Source organism: Oncorhynchus clarkii, chromosome 2 (genome assembly GCF_045791955.1).
Source record: "Oncorhynchus clarkii lewisi isolate Uvic-CL-2024 chromosome 2, UVic_Ocla_1.0, whole genome shotgun sequence".
Taxonomy (NCBI): Eukaryota; Metazoa; Chordata; class Actinopteri; order Salmoniformes; family Salmonidae; genus Oncorhynchus; species Oncorhynchus clarkii.
The window spans coordinates 96,793,628-96,817,304 of record NC_092148.1 but is presented as its reverse complement, the minus strand read 5'-3'; the positions used below and the strand labels follow the sequence as shown (position 1 = coordinate 96,817,304).

Below are 23,677 nucleotides of genomic sequence, written 5' to 3'. Positions count from 1 at the left end.
AGTTCCACTAGTTCCATCAGTTCCACAAGTTCCATCAGGTCCACTAGTTCCATCAGGTCCACTAGTTCCATCTTCCATCAGGTCCACTAGTTCCATCAGGTCCACTAGTTCCACTAGTTCTACCAGGTCCACTAGTTCCACTAGTTCTATCAGGTCCACTAGTTCCACTAGTTCTATCAGGTCCACTAGTTCCACCAGTTCCACCAGTTCCATCAGTTCCACTAGTTCCATCAGTTCCACTAGTTCCATCAGTTCCACTAGTTCTTTCAGTTCCATCAGTTCCACTAGTTCTTTCAGTTCTATCAGTTCCATCAGTTCCACTAGTTCCATCAGTTCCATCAGTTCCATCAATTCCACCAGTTCTATCAGTTCCACCAGTTCTATCAGTTCCACTAGTTCTATCAGTTCCACTAGTTCTATCAGTTCCAAAAGTTCCACTAGTTCCTTCAGTTCCACTAGTTATATAATTTCTCAGTACCACTAGGTCTATCAGTTCCAAAAGTTCCATTAGTTCCATCAGTTCCAAAAGTTCTATCAGTTCCACTAGTTCTTTCAGTTCTTTCAGTTCCACTAGTTCTTTCAGTTCTATCAGTTCCATCAGTTCCACTAGTTCTATCAGTTCCACTAGTTCTATCAATTCCAAAAGTTCCGTCAGTTCTATCGGTTCCACCAGTTCCACTGGTTCCACCGGTTCCACCAGTTCCACTAGTTACATCAGTTCCACTAGTTCTCAGTTCCATCAGTTCCACTAGTTCTATCAGTTCTATCAGTTCCACTAGTTCTATCAGTTCCACTAGTTCTTTCAGTTCCATCAGTTCCACTAGTTCTTTCAGTTCCATCAGTTCCACTAGTTCTTTCAGTTCCATCAGTTCCACTAGTTCTTTCAGTTCCATCAGTTCCACTAGTTCTTTCAGTTCCATCAGTTCCACCCCTTCTATCAGGTCCATCAGTTCCACTAGTTCTTTCAGTTCCATCAGTTCCACTAGTTCTTTCAGTTCTATCAGTTCCACTAGTTCTTTCAGTTCTATCGGTTCTATCAGTTCCATCAGTTCCACTAGTTCTATCAGTTCCACTAGTTCTATCAGTTCCACTAGTTCTATCATTTCTCAGTACCACTAGTTCTATCAGTTCCAAAAGTTCTATCAGTTCCACTAGTTCTTTCAGTTCTATCAGTTCCATCAGTTCCACTAGTTCTATCAGTTCCAAAAGTTCCATCAGTTCCGTCAGTTCTATCGGTTCCACCAGTTCCACTGGTTCCACTCGTTCCACCAGTTCCACTAGTTCCACTAGTTCCATCAGTTCTACTAGTTACATCAGTTCCACTAGTTCTATCAGTTCCATCAGTTCCACTAGTTCTATCAGTTCCATCAGTTCCACTAGTTCTATCAGTTCTATCAGTTCCACTAGTTCTATCAGTTCCATCAGTTCCACTAGTTCTATCAGTTCCACTAGTTCTATCAGTTCCACTAGTTCTTTCAGTTCCATCAGTTCCACTAGTTCTTTCAGTTCCATCAGTTCCACTAGTTCTTTCAGTTCCATCAGTTTCACTAGTTATTTCAGTTCCATCTGTTCCACTAGTTCTTTCAGTTCCATCAGTTCCACCCCTTCTATCAGGTCCATCAGTTCCACTAGTTCTTTCAGTTCCATCAGTTCCACTAGTTCATTCAGTTCTATCAGTTCCACTAGTTCTTTCAGTTCTATCAGTTCTATCAGTTCCATCAGTTCCATCAGTTCCACTAGTTCTATCAGTTCCACTAGTTCTATCAGTTCCACTAGTTCTATCAGTTCCACTAGTTCTATCAGTTCCACTAGTTCTATCAGTTCCAAAAGTTCCACTAGTTCTATCAGTTCCACTAGTTCTATCATTTCTCAGTACCACTAGTTCTATCAGTTCCAAAAGTTCCATTAGTTCTATCAGTTCCAAAAGTTCTATCAGTTCCACTAGTTATTTCAGTTCTATCAGTTCCATCAGTTCCACTAGTTCTATCAGTTCCACTAGTTCTATCAGTTCCAAAAGTTCCATAATTTCCTTCAGTTCTATCGGTTCCACCAGTTCCACTGGTTCTACCGGTTCCACCAGTTCCACTAGTTCCACCAGTTCCACTAGTTCCATCAGTTCTACTAGTTACATCGGTTCCACTAGTTCTCAGTTCCATCAGTTCCACTAGTTCTATCAGTTCTATCAGTTCCACTAGTTCTATCAGTTCCACTAGTTCCTTCAGTTCCATCAGTTCCACTAGTTATTTCAGTTCCACTAGTTCTTTCAGTTCCACTAGTTCTTTCAGTTCCACTAGTTCTTTTAGTTCCACTAGTTCCTTCAGTTCCACTAGTTCCTTCAGTTCCATCAGTTCTATCAGTTCCACTAGTTCTATCAGTTCCAAAAGTTCCATCAGTTCCACTAGTTCTATCAGTTCCAAAAGTTCCATCAGTTCCACTAGTTCTATCAGTTCCAAAAGTTCCATCAGTTCCAAAAGTTCCATCAGTTCCACTAGTTCTATCAGTTCCACTAGTTCTATCAGTTCCACTAGTTCTATCAGTTCCATCAGTTCCAAAAGTTCCATCAGTTCCACTAGTTCCATCAGTTCTATCAGGTCCACTAGTTCCATCAGTTCCACTAGTTCCATCAGTTCTATCAGGTCCACTAGTTCCATCAGTTCCACTAGTTCCATCAGTTCTATCAGGTCCACTCGTTCCACCAGTTCTATCAGTTCCATCAGTTCCATCAGTTCCACTAGTTCTACTAGTTCCTTCAGTTCCAATTGTTCCATCAGTTCCATCAGTTCCATCAGATCCATCAGTTCCATCAGTTCCACTAGTTCCACTAGTTCTATCAGGTCCACTAGTTCCATCAGTTCCATCAGTTCCACTTCTTCCACTAGTTCTATCAGGTCCACTAGTTCTATCAGTTCTATCAGGTCCACTAGTTCTATCAGTTCTATCAGTTCCACTAGTTCTATCAGTTCCACTAGTTCTATCAGTTCCACTAGTTCCATCAGTTCCACTAGTTCCATCAGTTCCAAAAGTTCCATCAGTTCCAAAAGTTCCATCAGTTCCAAAAGTTCCATCAGTTCTAAAAGTTCTATCAGTTCCAAAAGTTCCATCAGTTCCACTAGTTCTATCAGTTTCATCAGTTCCAAAAGTTCCATCAGTTCCACTAGTTCCATCAGGTCCACTAGTTCCATCAGTTCCACTAGTTCCTTCAGTTCTATCAGTTCCACTAGTTCCATCAGTTCCATCAGTTCCATCAGTTCCACTAGTTCCACTAGTTCCATCAGTTCCACTAGTTCCACTAGTTCTATCAGGTCCACTAGTTCCACCAGTTCCATCAGTTCCACTAGTTCTATCAGTTCCACTAGTTCTTTCAGTTCCATAAGTTCCACTAGTTCTTTCAGTTCCATCAGTTCCACCCCTTCTATCAGTTCCACCCCTTCTATCAGTTCCACTAGTTCTATCAGTTCCACTAGTTCTATCAGTTCCACTAGTTCTTTCAGTTCTATCAGTTCCACTAGTTCTTTCAGTTCTATCAGTTCCATCAGTTCCACTAGTTCTATCAGTTCCACTAGTTCTATCAATTCCAAAAGTTCCATAAGTTCCGTCAGTTCTATCGGTTCCACCAGTTCCACTGGTTCCACCGGTTCCACCAGTTCCACTAGTTACATCAGTTCCACTAGTTCTCAGTTCCATCAGTTCCACTAGTTCTATCAGTTCTATCAGTTCCACTAGTTCTATCAGTTCCACTAGTTCTTTCAGTTCCATCAGTTCCACTAGTTCTTTCAGTTCCATCAGTTCCACTAGTTCTTTCAGTTCCATCAGTTCCACTAGTTCTTTCAGTTCCATCAGTTCCACCCCTTCTATCAGGTCCATCAGTTCCACTAGTTCTTTCAGTTCCATCAGTTCCACTAGTTCTTTCAGTTCTATCAGTTCCACTAGTTCTTTCAGTTCTATCGGTTCTATCAGTTCCATCAGTTCCACTAGTTCTATCAGTTCCACTAGTTCTATCAGTTCCACTAGTTCTATCAGTTCCAAAAGTTCCACTAGTTCTATCAGTTCCACTAGTTCTATCATTTCTCAGTACCACTAGTTCTATCAGTTCCAAAAGTTCTATCAGTTCCACTAGTTCTTTCAGTTCTATCAGTTCCATCAGTTCCACTAGTTCTATCAGGTCCACTAGTTCCACCAGTTCCATCAGTTCCACTAGTTCTATCAGTTCCACTAGTTCTACCAGTTCCACTAGTTCTATCAGTTCCACTAATTCTACCAGTTCCACTAGTTCTACCAGTTCCACTAGTTCTTTCAGTTCCATAAGTTCCACTAGTTCTTTCAGTTCCATCAGTTCCACCCCTTCTATCAGTTCCACCCCTTCTATCAGTTCCACCCCTTCTATCAGTTCCACTAGTTCTATCAGTTCCACTAGTTCTATCAGTTCCACTAGTTCTATCAGTTCCACTAGTTCCATCAGTTCCACTAGTTCCATCAGTTCCACTAGTTCCATCAGGTCCACTAGTTCCATCAGGTCCACTAGTTCCATCTTCCATCAGGTCCACTAGTTCCATCAGGTCCACTAGTTCCACTAGTTCTACCAGGTCCACTAGTTCCACTAGTTCTACCAGGTCCACTAGTTCCACTAGTTCTATCAGGTCCACTAGTTCCACCAGTTCCACCAGTTCCATCAGTTCCACTAGTTCCATCAGTTCCACTAGTTCCATCAGTTCCACTAGTTCTTTCAGTTCCATCAGTTCCACTAGTTCTTTCAGTTCTATCAGTTCCATCAGTTCCACTAGTTCCATCAGTTCCATCAGTTCCATCAATTCCACCAGTTCTATCAGTTCCACCAGTTCTATCAGTTCCACTAGTTCTATCAGTTCCACTAGTTCTATCAGTTCCAAAAGTTCCACTAGTTCCTTCAGTTCCACTAGTTATATAATTTCTCAGTACCACTAGTTCTATCAGTTCCAAAAGTTCCATTAGTTCCATCAGTTCCAAAAGTTCTATCAGTTCCACTAGTTCTTTCAGTTCTATCAGTTCCACTAGTTCTTTCAGTTCTATCAGTTCCATCAGTTCCACTAGTTCTATCAGTTCCACTAGTTCTATCAATTCCAAAAGTTCCATAAGTTCCGTCAGTTCTATCGGTTCCACCAGTTCCACTGGTTCCACCGGTTCCACCAGTTCCACTAGTTACATCAGTTCCACTAGTTCTCAGTTCCGTCAGTTCCACTAGTTCTATCAGTTCTATCAGTTCCACTAGTTCTATCAGTTCCACTAGTTCTTTCAGTTCCATCAGTTCCACTAGTTCTTTCAGTTCCATCAGTTCCACTAGTTCTATCAGTTCTATCAGTTCCACTAGTTCCATCAGTTCCACTAGTTCTTTCAGTTCCATCAGTTCCACCCCTTCTATCAGGTCCATCAGTTCCACTAGTTCTTTCAGTTCCATCAGTTCCACTAGTTCTTTCAGTTCTATCAGTTCCACTAGTTCTTTCAGTTCTATCGGTTCTATCAGTTCCATCAGTTCCACTAGTTCTATCAGTTCCACTAGTTCTATCAGTTCCACTAGTTCTATCAGTTCCAAAAGTTCCACTAGTTCTATCAGTTCCACTAGTTCTATCAGTTCCACTAGTTCTATCATTTCTCAGTACCACTAGTTCTATCAGTTCCAAAAGTTCTATCAGTTCCACTAGTTCTTTCAGTTCTATCAGTTCCATCAGTTCCACTAGTTCTATCAGTTCCAAAAGTTCCATCAGTTCCGTCAGTTCTATCGGTTCCACCAGTTCCACTGGTTCCACTGGTTCCACCAGTTCCACTAGTTCCACTAGTTCCATCAGTTCTACTAGTTACATCAGTTCCACTAGTTCTCAGTTCCACTAGTTCTATCAGTTCCATCAGTTCCACTAGTTCTATCAGTTCTATCAGTTCCACTAGTTCTATCAGTTCCATCAGTTCCACTAGTTCTATCAGTTCTATCAGTTCCACTAGTTCTATCAGTTCCACTAGTTCTTTCAGTTCCATCAGTTCCACTAGTTCTTTCAGTTCCATCAGTTCCACTAGTTCTTTCAGTTCCATCAGTTCCACTAGTTATTTCAGTTCCATCAGTTCCACTAGTTATTTCAGTTCCATCTGTTCCAGTAGTTCTTTCAGTTCCATCAGTTCCACCCCTTCTATCAGGTCCATCAGTTCCACTAGTTCTTTCAGTTCCATCAGTTCCACTAGTTCATTCAGTTCTATCAGTTCCACTAGTTCTTTCAGTTCTATCAGTTCCATCAGTTCCATCAGTTCCACTAGTTATATCAGTTCCACTAGTTCTATCAGTTCCACTAGTTCTATCAGTTCCACTAGTTCTATCAGTTCCACTAGTTATATCAGTTCCACTAGTTCTATCAGTTCCAAAAGTTCCACTAGTTCTATCAGTTCCACTAGTTCTATCATTTCTCAGTACCACTAGTTCTATCAGTTCCAAAAGTTCCATTAGTTCTATCAGTTCCAAAAGTTCTATCAGTTCCACTAGTTATTTCAGTTCTATCAGTTCCATCAGTTCCACTAGTTCTATCAGTTCCACTAGTTCTATCAGTTCCAAAAGTTCCATAATTTCCTTCAGTTCTATCGGTTCCACCAGTTCCACTGGTTCTACCGGTTCCACCAGTTCCACTAGTTCCACCAGTTCCACTAGTTCCATCAGTTCTACTAGTTACATCGGTTCCACTAGTTCTCAGTTCCATCAGTTCCACTAGTTCTATCAGTTCTATCAGTTCCACTAGTTCTATCAGTTCCACTAGTTCTTTCAGTTCCATCAGTTCCACTAGTTCTTTCAGTTCCATCAGTTCCACTAGTTCTTTCAGTTCCATCAGTTCCACTAGTTATTTCAGTACCATCAGATCCACTAGTTCTTTCAGTTCCATCAGTTCCACTAGTTTTTTCAGTTCCATCAGTTCCACCCCTTCTATCAGTTCCACCCCTTCTATCCGTTCCACCCCTTCTATCAGTTCCACCCCTTCTATCAGTTCCACTAGTTCTATCAGTTCCACTAGTTCTATCAGGTCCACTAGTTCCATCAGGTCCACTAGTTCCATCAGGTCCACTAGTTCCATCAGGTCCACTAGTTCGATCAGGTCCACTAGTTCGATCAGGTCCACTAGTTCCATCAGGTCCACTAGTTCCATCAGGTCCACTAGTTCCATCAGGTCTACTAGTTCCATCAGGTCTACTAGTTCCATCAGGTCCATCAGTTCCACTAGTTAATTCAGTTCCACTAGTTCTTTCAGTTCCATCAGTTCCATCAGTTCCACTAGTTCTATCAGTTCTATCAGTTCTATAAGGTCCACTTGTTCCACCAGTTCCATCAGTTCCACTAGTTCCTTCAGTTCTATCAGTTCTATCAGGTCCACTTGTTCCACCAGTTCCATCAGTTCCACTAGTTCTTTCAGTTCTATCAGTTCTATCAGTTCCACTAGTTCCATCAGTTCCACTAGTTCTATCAGTTCCACTAGTTCTATCAGTTCCAAAAGTTCCACTAGTTCTATCAGTTCCACTAGTTCTATCAGTTCCACTAGTTCTATCATTTCTCAGTACCACTAGTTCCATCAGTTCCACTAGTTCTTTCAGTTCCATCAGTTCCACTAGTTCTTTCAGTTCCATCAGTTCCACTAGTTATTTCAGTTCCATCTGTTCCACTAGTTCTTTCAGTTCCATCAGTTCCACCCCTTCTATCAGGTCCATCAGTTCCACTAGTTCTTTCAGTTCCATCAGTTCCACTAGTTCATTCAGTTCTATCAGTTCCACTAGTTCTTTCAGTTCCATCAGTTCCACTAGTTCATTCAGTTCTATCAGTTCCATCAGTTCCATCAGTTCCACTAGTTCTATCAGTTCCACTAGTTCTATCAGTTCCACTAGTTCTATCAGTTCCACTAGTTCTATCAGTTCCAAAAGTTCCACTAGTTCTATCAGTTCCACTAGTTCTATCAGTTCCAAAAGTTCCATTAGTTCTATCAGTTCCAAAAGTTCTATCAGTTCCACTAGTTATTTCAGTTCTATCAGTTCCATCAGTTCCACTAGTTCTATCAGTTCCACTAGTTCTATCAGTTCCAAAAGTTCCATAATTTCCTTCAGTTCTATCGGTTCCACCAATTCCACTGGTTCTACCGGTTCCACCAGTTCCACTAGTTCCACCAGTTCCACTAGTTCCACCAGTTCCACTAGTTCCATCAGTTCTACTAGTTACATCGGTTCCACTAGTTCTCAGTTCCATCAGTTCCACTAGTTCTATCAGTTCTATCAGTTCCACTAGTTCTATCAGTTCCACTAGTTCTTTCAGTTCCATCAGTTCCACTAGTTCTTTCAGTTCCATCAGTTCCACTAGTTATTTCAGTTCCATCAGTTCCACTAGTTCTTTCAGTTCCATCAGATCCACTAGTTCTTTCAGTTCCATCAGTTCCACTAGTTCTTTCAGTTCCATCAGTTCCACCCCTTCTATCAGTTCCACCCCTTCTATCAGTTCCACCCCTTCTATCAGTTCCACCCCTTCTATCAGTTCCACTAGTTCTATCAGTTCCACTAGTTCTATCAGGTCCACTAGTTCGAACAGGTCCACTAGTTCCATCAGGTCCACTAGTTCCATCAGGTCCACTAGTTCCATCAGGTCCACTAGTTCCATCAGGTCCACTAGTTCCATCAGGTCCACTAGTTCCATCAGGTCTACTAGTTCCATCAGGTCTACTAGTTCCATCAGGTCCATCAGTTCCACTAGTTAATTCAGTTCCACTAGTTCTTTCAGTTCCATCAGTTCCATCAGTTCCACTAGTTCTATCAGTTCTATCAGTTCTATAAGGTCCACTTGTTCCACCAGTTCCATCAGTTCCACTAGTTCCTTCAGTTCTATCAGTTCTATCAGGTCCACTTGTTCCACCAGTTCCATCAGTTCCACTAGTTCTTTCAGTTCTATCAGTTCTATCAGTTCCACTAGTTCCATCAGTTCCACTAGTTCTATCAGTTCCACTAGTTCTATCAGTTCCTAAAGTTCCACTAGTTCTATCAGTTCCTAAAGTTCCACTAGTTCTATCAGTTCCACTAGTTCTATCAGTTCCACTAGTTCTATCATTTCTCAGTACCACTAGTTCTATCAGTTCCAAAAGTTCTATCAGTTCCAAAAGTTCTATCAGTTCCACTAGTTCTTTCAGTTCTATCAGTTCTATCAGTTCTCAGTTCCACTAGTTCTATCAGTTCCACTAGTTCTATCAGTTCCTCTAGTTCTATCAGTTCCACTAGTTCTATCAGTTCCAAAAGTTCCACTAGTTCCAAAAGTTCCACTAGTTCTATCAGTTCCACTAGTTCTATCATTTCTCAGTACCACTAGTTCTATCAGTTCCAAAAGTTCCATTATTTCCATCAGTTCCAAAAGTTCCATTATTTCCATCAGTTCCATCAGTTCTATCAGTTCCATCAGTTCCACTAGTTCTATCGGTTCCACTAGTTCTATCAGTTCCGTCAGTTCCGTCAGTTCCGTCAGTTCTATTGGTTCCACCAGTTCCGTTGGTTCTATCAGTTCCACTAGTTCTATCATTTCTCAGTACCACTAGTTCTATCAGTTCCAAAAGTTCCATTATTTCCATAAGTTCCAAAAGTTCCATTATTTCCATCAGTTCCGAAAGTTCTATCAGTTCCACTAGTTCTTTCAGTTCTATCAGTTCCATCAGTTCCACTAGTTCTATCGGTTCCACTAGTTCTATCAGTTCCGTCAGTTCCGTCAGTTCCGTCAGTTCTATTGGTTCCACCAGTTCCACTGGTTCCACCGGTTCCACCAGTTCCACTAGTTCCACTAGTTCCATCAGTTCTACTAGTTCCATCAGTTCCACTAGTTCTCAGTTCCATCAGTTCCACTAGTTCTATCAGTTCTATCAGTTCCACTAGTTCCATCAGGTCCACTAGTTCTATCAGTTCTATCAGTTCCACTAGTTCTTTCAGTTCCATCAGGTCCACTAGTTCTTTCAGTTCCATCAGGTCCACTAGTTCTTTCAGTTCCATCAGGTCCACTAGTTCTCAGTTCTATCAGTTCCACTAGTTCTATCAGTTCCACTAGTTCTATCAGTTCCACTAGTTCTATCAGTTCCACTAGTTCTTTCAGTTCTACTTGTTCTATCAGTTCTATCAGTTCCATCAGTTCCACTAGTTCTTTCAGTTCTATCAGGTCCACTAGTTCCATCAGTTCCACGAGGTCCATTGGTTCCACGAGGTCCATTGGTTCCACCAGTTCCACCAGTTCCATCAGTTCTATTAGATCCACCAGTTCTCAGTTCCATCGGTTCCACTGGTTCCGTCAGTTCCACCAGTTCTATTTAGTTCCACCAGTTCCGTTGGTTCTGTCAGTTCCACTGGTTCCGTCAGTTCCATCAGTTGTATAATTTCCACTAGTTCTATCAGTTCTCAGTTCCACTGGCTCCATCAGTCCTATCAGTTCCATAGAACTATCAGTTCCACCAGTTCCATCAGTTTCTTCAGTTCCACTGGTTCCAATAGTACTTGAGTTGACTTGAACTTTGCTGTCCATGGTCAACTTTCATTTTTTTCCAAACTACATAAGGTGCTGTCTGTGGGTATGTGTGTGTGTTGGTGGGTGTGTGTGTTTGTATGGGTGTGTGTGGGTGTGTGTGGGCCTTACCGGGTTACGGACGTCGGGCACGGTGAGCCACAGAGGGAAGACTATAGGCAGGAGGAACAGATAGGTGGCCTGTTTACATCTGGTGTCCGGCCACACCAAAGACAGAGGCTTGTCATCAAGGTCATCATCTTCCTCATCTTCCTCATCGTCATCTTCATCAGAACTTTCCTCATCAGAACTTTCCTCATCAGAACTATCTTCATCACTGTCGTCATCATCCTCATCATCCTCACTACAAGACGAACCAACTGCTGCCGATTTGTCCTCCTATAAGGAAGGAAGGGGGAGGGGGAAGGAGGGAGAGGGAGGAAGGAGAGGGAGGGGGAGAGAGGGGGTTGGAGGGAGTGGTCAGGGGGGGAGAGATTGATGGAGAGAGGGAAGGAGATGAAGAACGAGAGAGGAGAAAAGAGGTGGAGGGAGAGAGAGGGAGCTGTTACCTTGAGTCCCCCTAGTGATGTACTGTATGTATTGATAGGAAATGTATTGTCATTGTCTTGTACCATCTGACCCTCTGGCTGCTCCTTCTTCGTCTCCTCCTCCTTGGTTGGGGCTGGAGCAGGGGCTGGAACTGGGGCGGCTGAGGGTGCAGGGACAGCTGGTTCTTTGTCTGGACAGATGGTAAAGGGGGGGGGGGGGGGCTGGTCAGAACAGCAGCAGCACTATCCTATCAGTTCAACCAACTCAAACATCATATGTGGGAATTTCCATATTAAAACCCCCCTAGAGTTGATGTCTGCGACTCCGCTTGAATCTAAATAGCATAATAATAAAAATATCCCCATCAAAATCCATCAGTTTAAGCTAGAGAGATGTTTTTTTAATGGGCTGTGTCCACAGCAGCTGCTTATGTCAGCCTTCCGCATCTGAGGTGGAAAGGGACCGAGTTACAGCAACGTTTGTCAGACCATGAGACATCCCGAAAATCAGTCTTCTCAGGAAAAAATCTGTAGTGTCGGAACGGTTTGGTCTATGGACGACCCTCACGACACTAGTCTGAAGGTAACCGGTTACCAGTTTAAAATATGTATGGAAGTACACTGCATTTGGAAAGCATTCAGACCCCTGGACTTTTTCCACATTTTGTTACGTGACAGACATATTCTAAAATGGATTAAATCGTTTTTTCCCCCCTCATCAATCTACACACAATATCGACAAAAGCAAATACATGAACATTTTTTTTTAGCAAATGTATAAAAAATAAAGAACTGAAATATTTCATTTAGTATTCCGACCCTTTACTCAGTACTTTGTTGATGCACCTTTGGCAGCGATTACAGCCTTGAGTCTTCTCCGGTATGACGCTACAAGCTTGGCACAACTGTATTTGGGGAGTTTCTCCCATTCTTCTCTACATATCCTCTCAAGCTCTGTCAGGTTGGATGGGGAGCATCACTGTACAGTTATTTTCAGGTCTCTCCAGAGATGTTTGATCGGATTCAAGTCCCGGCTCTGGCTGGGTCCCTCAAGGACATTCAGAGACTTGTCCTGAAGCCACTCCTGCGTTGTCTTGGCTGTGTTCTTAGGTTCATTGTCCTGTTGGAAGGGGAACCTTAGTCCCAGTCTGATGTCCTGAGTTCTGTACCAGGTTTTCATCAAGGATCTCTCTGTACTTTGCGCCTTTCATCTTTCCTCAATCTTGACTAGTCTCCCAGTTCCTGCCACTTAAAAACATCCCCACAGCATAATGCTGCTACCACCATGCTTCCCCAGTAGGGATGGTGCCAGGTTTCCTCCCGACATGATGCTTGTCTTTCAGGCCAAAGATTTCAATCTTGGTTTCATCTTACCAGAGAATCTTGTTTCTCATGGTCTGAGAGTCCTTCAGGTGCCTTTTGGCAAATTCCACATTTGAGATTCTTCAAAGTAGCCACCCTTTGCATTAATGACAGCTTTGCACACTCTTGGCATTCTCTCAACCAGCTTCATGAGGAATGCTTTACCAACAGTCTTGAAAGAGTTCCCACACATGCTGACCACTTCCTGGCTGCTTTTCCTTCACTCTGCGGTCCAACTCATCCTAAACCATCTCAATTGGGTTGAGGTTGATTGATTGTGGAGTTCGGTCATCTGATGCAGCACTCCATCACTCTCCTTCTTGGTAAGATAGCCCTTACACGGCCTGGAGTTGTATTTTGGGTCATTGTCCTGTTGAAAAACAAATGATAGTCCCACTAAGCGCAAACCAGATGGCATGGCATATCGCTGCAGAATGCGGTTGTAGACTTGCTGGTTAAGTGTGCCTTGAATTCTAAATAATCAGACAGTGTCACAAGAAAAGCGCCATCACACCTCCTCCTCCATGCTTCATGGTGGAAACCACACATGCAGAGATCATCCGTTCACCTACTCTGCGTCTCACAAAGACACGGCGGTTGGAACCAAAAATCTCAAATTTGGTCTCCAGGCCAAAGGACAGATTCCCACTTGTCTAATGTCCATTGCTTGTGATTCTTGGCACAATCAAGACTCTTATAATTGGTGTCCTTTAGTAGTGTGAACTCTTCTGAACAGTTGATGTTGAGATGTGTCCATTACTTGAACTCTGTGAAGCATTTATTTGGGCTGCAATTTCTGAGTCTGGTAACTCTTATGAACTTATCCTCTGCAGCTGAGGTAACTCTGGGTCTTCCTTCCCTGTGGCGGTCCTCATGAGAGCCAGTTTCATCATAGCGCTTGATGTTTTTGCGACTGCACTTGAAGAAACTTTCAAAGTTCTTAATGTTCTGCATTGATTGGCTTTCATGTCTTATAGTAATGATGGACTGTTGTTTCTCTTTGCTTATTTGAGCTGCTCTTGCCATAATATGGACTTGGTCTTTTGCCAAAGAGGGCTATCTTCTGTATACCACCCCTACCTTGTCACAACAACTGATTGGCTCAAACGCATTAAGAAGGAAAGAAATTCCACAAATTGACTTTTAACAAGGCACACCTGTTAATTAAAATGCATTCCAGGTGACTAGCTCATGACGCTGGTTGAGAGAATTCCAAGAGTGTGCAGAGCTGTCATCAAGGCAAAGGGTGGCTACTTTGAAGAATCTGAAATATACTTTCATTTTTTTAAACACTTTTTGGTTACTACATGATTCCATATGTGTTATTTCATAGTTATGCTGTCTTTACTATTGTTCTACAATGTAGAAAATAAAAAAAATAAAGAAAAATCCTTGAATGAGTAGGTGTGTCCAAACTGTTGACTGGTACTGTGTTTTTATTTTATATAAGGTGACCTAAAATTCTAAATTAATTAGCTAAAGGGTCCTTGGCGTGACCACCTTAAAACAATTCCCTATGTTAGGTTGGTAGAACCATCCCCCCCAGGCTTACAATAAAATCAAATGTTTTTTTTTGTGTCACATATGCCAAATACAGCACTTTACAGTGAAATGCTTACTTACATGCACTTAACCAACAATGCAGTTTTAAAAATTACAAAAAAAAAGAATAAGAAATGAAGGTAACAAATAAAGGGCAGCAGTAAAATAACAGTAGCGAGGCTATATACAGGGTATTACGGTACAGAGTCAATGTGGAGGCTATATACAGGGTATTACGGTACAGAGTCAATGTGGAGGCTATATACAGGGGGTACCGGTTCAGAGTCAATGTGGAGGCTATATACAGGGTATTACGGTACAGAGTCAGTGTGGAGGCTATATACAGGGTGTTACGTACAGAGTCAATGTGGAGGCTATATACAGGGTGTTACGGTACAGAGTCAATGTGGAGGCTATATACAGAGTGTTACGGTACAGAGTCAATGTGGAGGCTATATACAGGGTGTTACAGTACAGAGTCAATGTGGAGGCTATATACAGGGGGTATTGGTACAGAGTCAGTGTGGAGGCTATATACAGGGGGTACTGGTACAGAGTCAGTGTGGAGGCTATATACAGGGGGTACCGGTACAGAGTCAATGTGGAGGCTATATACAGAGTGTTACGGTACAGAATCAATGTGGAGGCTATATACAGGGGGTATTGGTACAGAGTCAATGTGGAGGCTATATACAGGGGGTACCGGTACATAGTCAATGTGGAGGCTATATACAGGGGGTACCGGTACAGAGTCAATGTGGAGGCTATATACAGGGTATTACGGTACAGAGTCAATGTGGAGGCTATATACAGGGTGTTACGGTACAGAGTCAAAGTGGAGGCTATATACAGGGTGTTACGGTACAGAGTCAATGTGGAGGCTATATACAGGGGGTACCGGTACAGAGTCAATGTGGAGGCTATATACAGGGGGTACTGGTACAGAGTCAATGTGGAGGCTATATACAGGGTATTACGGTACAGAGTCAATGTGGAGGCTATATACAGGGGGTACTGGTACAGAGTCAGTGTGGAGGCTATATACAGGGGGTACAGGTACAGAGTCAACGTGGAGGCTATATACAGGGGGTACCGGTACAGAGTCAATGTGGAGGCTATATACAGGGGGTACAGGTACAGAGTCAATGTGGAGGCTATATACAGGGAGTACTGGTACAGAGTCAATGTGGAGGTTATATACATGGGGTACTGGTTAGTCAAGGTAATATGTACATGTAGGTAGAGTTAAAGTGACTATGCATAGATAACAGAGTAGCAGCAGCGTAGAAGGGGGGGGGGGGTGAGGTGGAAGTCAGTGTACAGAGTCAGTGTGGAGACTATATACAGGGGGTACTGGTACAGAGTCAGTGTGGAGGCTATATACAGGGTATTACGGTACAGAGTCAATGTGGAGGCTATATACAGGGGGTACTGGTACAGAGTCAGTGTGGAGGCTATATACAGGGGGTACTGGTACAGAGTCAATGTGGAGGCTATATACAGGGGGTACTGGTACAGAGTCAATGTGGAGGCTATATACAGGGTATTACGGTACAGAGTCAATGTGGAGGCTATATACAGGGGGTACTGGTACAGAGTCAGTGTGGAGGCTATATACAGGGTATTACGGTACAGAGTCAATGTGGAGGCTATATACAGGGGGTACTGGTACAGAGTCAATGTGTAGGCTATATACAGGGTATTACGGTACAGAGTCAATGTGGAGGCTATATACAGGGAGTACTGGTACAGAGTCAGTGTGGAGGCTATATACAAGGGGTACTGGTACAGAGTCAATGTGGAGGCTATATACAGGGGGTACTGGTACAGAGTCAATGTGGAGGCTATATACAGGGGGTACCGGTACAGAGTCAATGTGGAGGCTATATACAGGGGGTACTAGTACAAAGTCAATGTGGAGGCTATATACAGGGGGTACAGGTACAGAGTCAATGTGGAGGCTATATACAGGGGGTACCGGTACAGAGTCATTGTGGAGGCTATATACAGAGGGTACAGGTACAGAGTCAATGTGGAGGCTATATACAGGGGGTACTAGTACAAAGTCAATGTGGAGGCTATATACAGGGAGTACTGGTACAGAGTCAATGTGGAGGTTATATACATGGGGTACTGGTTAGTCAAGGTAATATGTACATGTAGGTAGAGTTAAAGTGACTATGCATAGATAACAGAGTAGCAGCAGCGTAGAAGAGGGGGGGGGGGGTGAGGTGGAAGAATCATAATGAGTTGGGTAACATAGATAATTAAGATGTCCTATCTGCATAATATGCTGATGTCAGATACTTATTATAATGTATCCCTTTGGACTCTGGTGTTGGCAGTTGCACTTCTTCGCTCAGCTGGGGCTCAGTCACCTGGGGCCCAGAGAGGGGAGAGGTCAGGCTTGTCTTTCACATGTTCCTGGTGCTATGCAGAATATCATTCTTAAACCACGTGAAGGGAGGTTGTGATTAATGGGGAACCAATTACTGGTTTCCACAATGTCTGTGCGCCAGTCACTCCCTCCTTTGGCCTTGGGGGAGATAAGGTCTGAGACTAGATGTGTGGGGTAGTGTTTGGAGTTGACGTTTTTGTGCTATGAAATACCAGGAACGAGATTAGAACCTCGTCTTAAGGGCCAAACTGAACGATAATTTATAGCGAATGCTATCTGGCTACGGGATACTCCTTTCTCATTTAAAAAGTCTCCCCTTGTGACTCATTCTATGTATATGTTGTTCGTCAAGTAGGTTGAAAGGGGTGTATCCTGGCTCTCAAAGACCTTTGTAGTTTTGTCTTGGGGCTTTTCAACGGATCGTCAGAAACGGTGATTAGTCTAAATGCCATCACTATTGCAAAGCTCTCATTGTTAAAGATTTAGTTTAAGTATAACTGACTTGTGTGATAAGTTTGTCTCTCCTCATTTAATAGTAAAGAAGTGAACTATCACAGGGGGCAAATAGTCTGAGTAGCCATTTTAATAGGTGTTCAGGAGTCTTTTGGAGTCATTCTAGGGGGTTATCAATCTGTCTATGTAACGGATGTGAAACGGCTAGCTTAGTTAGCGGTGCACGCTAAATAGCGTTTCAATCGGTGACGTCACTTGCTCTGAGACCTTGAAGTAGTAGTTCCCTTTGCTCAGCAAGGGCCGCGGCTTTTGTGGAGCGATGGGTAACGATGCTTCGTGGGTGACTCTTGATGATGTGTGCAGAGGGTCCCTGGTTCGTGCCCGGGTATGGGCGAGGGGACGGTCTAAAGTCATACTGTTACATCTACTCTTTCAATTCAGGGTAAATTAGCAATAATTGCCATTTGTAAGAGGGAACATAGTTATACTCTATTGTGTACAGACCTGGACAAAGACAAAACCAGAGTTGGAATGGATTTTCATGTGTCATTTCATGGTCCAAGGCTCTCCTAAAGCAGAATGATTTTATCCAGAGGACAACAGCTCCACCTGCTGGCAGGTAGCAGTAACCTCTCCTACAGCAGAATGATTTTATCCAGAGGACAACAGCTCCACCTGCTGGCAGGTAGCAGTAACCTCTCCTACAGCAGAATGCCTTTATCCAGAGGACAACAGCTCCACCTGCTGGCAGGTAGCAGTAACCTCTCCTACAGCAGAATGATTTTATCCAGAGGACAACAGCTCCACCTGCTGGCAGGTAGCAGTAACCTCTCCTACAGCAGAATGCCTTTATCCAGAGGATAAACACACGTAACCGCCTTTCTGAAGCGTTTTACCCAGTTGCACCACCTAGTGGAGACACTTCAGACTTTGTCTTACAGATCCTCATCTGCTACACACTGAGTGAACAAAACATTAGGAACAACTTCCTAATATTGAGTTGTCCCCCCACCCTCCTTCAGAACAGCCTCAATTGTGCCCAGTTGGCAGGAACTGATGAGTGTGAAATCCTGCAGCGCTGCAGTTCTTAACTCTCCAACTGTCAGCTAAATCTTTTGTTTCACCCTCTGAATGGCACACATACAATTAATGTCTCCATTGTCTCAAGGGTTAAAAGACCTTTAACCTGTCTCCTCCCCTTATCTACACTGATTGAAGAGGATTTATAACAGTTGACATCAATAAGGGATCTCTTCAGCTGGTCTTTCACCTGGTCAGTCTACGTCATGGAAAGAGCAGGTGTTCTTAATGTTTTGTACTCTGTATATCCACCACCTCAGCATCAGAACTCCTCATTTCTTTGTGTCCAGCTCACCTTTAGGTTTGTCTGTCGTTGCTGTCCCCATGGCAATGCCGTTTAGAAAGGTTGCCTTTTCTTTTTAAACTTCACTGCAAACAAGGCAAGCAGACTGTATTTCGGAGAATAACTCGCTAGTCTGCAGTAAAATAACTTTGATGAATGGAATCTTGATGCAACTACTTGATCATTAGCAACACATTACTGTACGTGACAGTCTGAAGACACACTACTCTACGTGACAGTCTGAAGACACACTACTCTACGTGACAGTCTGAAGACACACTACTCTACGTGACAGTCTGAAGACACACTACTCTACGTGACAGTCTGAAGACACACTACTCTACGTGACAGTCTGAAGACGCATTACTGTACGTGACAGTCTGAAGACACATTACTGTACGTGACAGTCTGAAGACACACTACTCTACGTGACAGTCTGAAGACACACTACTCTACGTGACAGTCTGAAGACACACTACTCTACGTGACAGTCTGAAGACACACTACTCTACGTGACAGTCTGAAGACACATTACTGTACGTGACAGTCTGAAGACACATTACTGTACGTGACAGTCTGAAGACGCATTACTGTACGTGACAGTCTGAAGACGCACTACTCTACGTGACAGTCTGAAGACACACTACTGTACGTGACAGTCTGAAGACACACTACTCTACGTGACAGTCTGAAGACACATTACTGTACGTGACAGTCTGAAGACACACTACTCTACGTGACAGTCTGAAGACACACTACTCTACGTGACAGTCTGAAGACACACTACTCTACGTGACAGTCTGAAGACGCACTACTCTACGTGACAGTCTGAAGACGCATTACTGTACGTGACAGTCTGAAGACACATTACTGTACGTGACAGTCTGAAGACACATTACTGTACGTGACAGTCTGAAGACACATTACTGTACGTGACAGTCTGAAGACACACTACTCTACGTGACAGTCTGAAGACACACTACTCTACGTGACAGTCTGAAGACACACTACTCTACGTGACAGTCTGAAGACACACTACTCTACGTGACAGTCTGAAGACACACTACTCTACGTGACAGTCTGAAGACACACTACTCTACGTGACAGTCTGAAGACACATTACTCTACGTGACAGTCTGAAGACACATTACTCTACGTGACAGTCTGAAGACACACTACTGTACTTGAGTCTGAAGACACACTACTGTACTTGACAGTCTGAAGACACACTACTGTACTTGACTGTTACGTACGCCTCTAGGAAGAGGGAACACAATACCCTGCTACAACTAAACTCCCTGTGGAGTGAAAGATGTATGGGACTGTAGGTGGAGGTAAAGAGGTATGGACTGTAGGTGCTAGCACCAACGATGTTGGGATGAAACAGTCAGAGATCACCAAGCGCAACATAGCTTCAGCGTGTAAATCAGCTAGAAAGATGTGTCGGCATCGAGTAATTGTCTCTGGCCCCCTCCCAGTTATAGGGAGTGATGAGCTCTACAGCAGAGTCTCACAACTCAATCGCTGGTTGAAAACTGTTTTCTGCCCCTCCCAAAAGATAGAATTTGTAGATAATTGGCCCTCTTTCTGGGACTCACCCACAAACAGGACCAAGCCTGGCCTGTTGAGGAGTGACAGACTCTATATCCTAGAGGGGTGCTCTCATCTTATCTACCAACATAGACAGGGCTCTAACTCCCCTAGCTCCACAATGAAATAGGGTGCAGGCCAGGCAGCAGGCTGTTAGCCAGCCTGCCAGCATAGTGGAGTCTGCCACTAGCACAGTCAGTGTAGTCAGCTCAGCTATTCCCATTGAGACCGTGTCTGTGCCTCGACCTAGGTTGGGCAAAACTAAACATGGCGGTGTTCGCCTTAGCAATCTCACTGGAATAAAGACCTCCTCCATTCCTGTCATTATTGAAAGAGATCATGATACCTCACATCTCATAATAGGGTTACTTAATGTTAGATCTCTTACTTCAAAGGCAGTTATAGTCAATGAAGTAATTACTGATCATAATCTTGATGTGATTGTCCTGACTGAAACATGGCTTAAGCCTGATGAATGTACTGTGTTAAGAGGCCTCACCTCCTTGTTACACTAGTGACCATATCCCCTGCGCATCCTGCAAAGGCGGGGGTGTTGCTAACATTTACGATAGCACATTTAAATTTACCAACAAAAATGACGTTTTCGTCTTTTGAGCTTCTAGGCATGAAATCTATGCAGCCTACTCAATCACTTTTTATAGCTACTGTTTACAGGCCTCCTGGGCCATATACAGCGTTCCTCACTGAGTTCCCTGAATTCCTATCCGACCTTGTAGTCATGGCAGATAATATTCAATTTTTTTATGACTTTAATATTCACATGGAAGTCCACAGACCCACTCCAAAAGGCTTTTGGAGCCATCATCGACTCAGTGGGTTTTGTCCAACATGTCTCTGGACCTACTCACTGTCACAGTCATACTCTGGACCTAGTTTTGTCTCGTGGAATAAATGTTGTGGTTCTTAATGTTTTTCCTCATAATCCTGGACTATCTGTCCACCATTTTATTATGTTTGCAATCGCAACAAACAATCTGCTCAGACCCCAACCAAGGAGCATCAAAAGTCATGCTACAAATTCTCAGACAACACAAAGATTCCTAGATGCCCTTCCACAGGACACTGTGGCCCCATCCGACAATAACCCGGGACAGGGCCAAACATGTAGGATATAACCCCACCCACTTTGCGAAAGCACAGCCCCCACACAACTGGAGGGATATCAACAGACCACCAACTTACTACCTGAGACAAGGCTGAGTATAGCCCACAAAGATCTCCTCCACCACACGAGCCTGAGGGGACGGACCGGATAGGAAGATCATTTTTTTCCAGATTTTTGCAATGTTACGAAGAATCAAAAAATTGTCTGTGAAAAATTATTGATATGTTTGCCAAAAGAGAGATCACGGTCCAGAGTAATGCAGAGGTCCTTCACAGTTTTATTTGAGACGACTAATTGATTAATTGTCAGATCCAACAGTAGAACTCTTTATTTCTTGGGATCTAGAACTTGCGTGTCTATTTTGTCTGTTTAAAAGTAAAACATTTCCTGTCATCCACTTTGTTATGTCTGAAACACATGCTTCCAGGGTAAGACATTTTTGGGCTTCACCATATTTCATCGAAATGTACAGCTGTGTGTCGTCCGCATAGCAGTGAAAGATGTGTTTCCAAATGACATCAACAACAGGTAGAAAATACAGTGCCTTTAGAAAGTATTCAGACCCCGCAAAATAAATGTCCTATGCTACACACAATAACCCATTATGACAAAGCAAAAACAGTTTTTTAGAAGTTTTAGCAAGTGTATTAAAAATTAAAAACAGAAGTCCCTTGTTTACATAAATATTCAGACCCTTTGCTATGAGACTCAAAATTGAGGTGCATCCTGTTTCCATTCATCATCCATGAGATGTTTTTACAACTTGATTGGAGTCCACCTGTGGTAAATTCAATTGATTGGACACCATTTGGAAAGACACACACCTGTCTATATAAGGTCCCACAGTTGTCAGTGCATGTCAGAGCAAAAAGCAAACCATGAGGTCAAAGGAATTGTCCATAGAGCTCTGAGAGAGGATTGTGTTGAGGCACAGATCTGGGGAAGAACCTTCCAGAAGGACAACCATATCTGCAGCACTCCTCCAATCAGGCCTTTATGGTAGAGTGGCCAGATGGAAGCCACTCCTCAGTAAAAGGTGCATGATTTTCTGGTCTGCTGAAACCAAGATTGAACAACTCTTTGGCATGAATGTCAAGCGTCACGTCTGAAGTGAACCTGGCACCATCCGTATGGTGAATCATGGTGGTGGCAGCATTATGTTGTGGGGATGTTTTTTAGCGGCAGAGACTGGGAGACTAGTCAGGATTGAGGCCAAGATGAACGGAGCAAAGTACAGAGAGATCCTTGATGAAAACCTGCTCCAGAGCGCTCAGGACCTCAGACCCGTCCGAAGTTTCACCTTCTGAAAGGACAATGATCCTAAGCACACAGCCAAGACAATGCAGGAGCGGCTTTGGGACAAGTCTCTGACTGTCCTTGAGGGGCCCAGCAAGAACCCGGACTCGAACCCGATTGAACATCTCTGAAGAGACCTGAAAATAGCTGTGCAGCAACGCTTCCCATCCAACCTGACAGGGCTTGAGAGGATCTGCAGAGAAGAATGGGAGAATCTCCCCAAATACAGGTGTGCCAAGCCTGCAGCGTCATAACCAAGACGTCTCGATGCTGTAATTGCTGCCAAAGGTGCTTCAACAAAGTACTGAGTAAAGCAGTGGTCACCAACCTTTTCTAAGTCAAGATCACCTTCACAGTCGAAAAGCAAGCTGAGATCTACTGCTCAGACTTTTTATTTTTTATTTTTTACATTAACCTCACACAAAGAGTTTTGTAGGAATGAGGTTTGGGCAGTAGGCCTAGTACATTAACACAGCATATTGGCTATGTGATCGGCCTTCCAATATTGTTAATCAGACCATATTATATTTCAAAACTCAAGCTTTGATAACAAAATAGATCAGTTGGTTTAGCACTTGTGAGGCCCTGTGGAGCCTGAATTGAAATAATTTGCCTTTTAATTTAACTGGACTGATGGTACCTGCATCTGATGGTCAACGAGGTCAACTCACGACGTCAGTGATCTTCAGGTCAAAAAGTCAGAGCTCTAGAAAGATGCCTGAGATTCTGACTTGGAATTCCGAGTTGGATTATCGTTCAAAATGATTTTTCCCAACCACCTCTCACGGCCCCTGCTCCCTCCTTCCTTTCCTCTGGTGAGATTGTATATTCTACAGAAATATTTGGGGATCTACTAGGAATGCCTTGAAGATCGACCGGTTGGCGACCACTGGAGTCAAGGGTCTGAATACTAATGTAAATGTTATATTTCATTTATATATATGTGTGCAATAATGTATAAAAACCTATTTTTGCTTTGTCATTAGGGGGCAGATTGAGGTGATGAGGGAAATCTGTTTTTTAATCCATTTCAGAATAAGGCTGTAAAACAAGAAAAAAGAGGTCTGAATACTTTCCAAAGTACAGGGAAAACAATAGTGGTCCTAAAACGTATCCTTGAGGAATGCCGAAACGTACAATTGATTTGTCAGGTGACAAATCATTTACAGAGACAAACTGATATCTTTCCGACAGATAAGATCTAAACCAGGCCAGAACTTGTCCGTGTAGACCAATTTGAGTTTCCAATCTCTCCAAAATAATGTGGTGATTGATGGTATCAAAAGCAGCACTAAGGTCTGGGAGCACAAGGACAGATGCAGAGCCTCAGTCTGATGCCATTAAAAGGTCATTTACCACCTTCACAAGTGCAGTCTCAGTGCTATGATGGGGTCTAAAACCAGACTGAAGCATTGTTTGTTTTCAGGAAGGAAGTGAGTCGCTGCGCAACAGCTTTTAGATTTTTTTTGAGAGGATTGGGAGATTCAAT

General features: G+C 43.1%; 1 protein-coding gene across 1 annotated transcript in view; it reads right to left on the bottom strand.

Moving 5' to 3' along the window:
- Nucleotides 1–23,677, bottom strand: part of LOC139383345 (sodium/potassium/calcium exchanger 1-like) — a 64,750-nt gene that overhangs the window by 20,970 nt on the left and 20,103 nt on the right. The window contains exons 7-8 of the mRNA XM_071127854.1: nt 11,143–11,249; nt 10,643–10,909 (exon numbers count right to left, since the gene is read on the bottom strand). Coding sequence (XP_070983955.1) covers nt 10,643–10,909; nt 11,143–11,249 — 374 coding nt within the window. The remainder of the gene's footprint in view (nt 1–10,642; nt 10,910–11,142; nt 11,250–23,677) is intronic.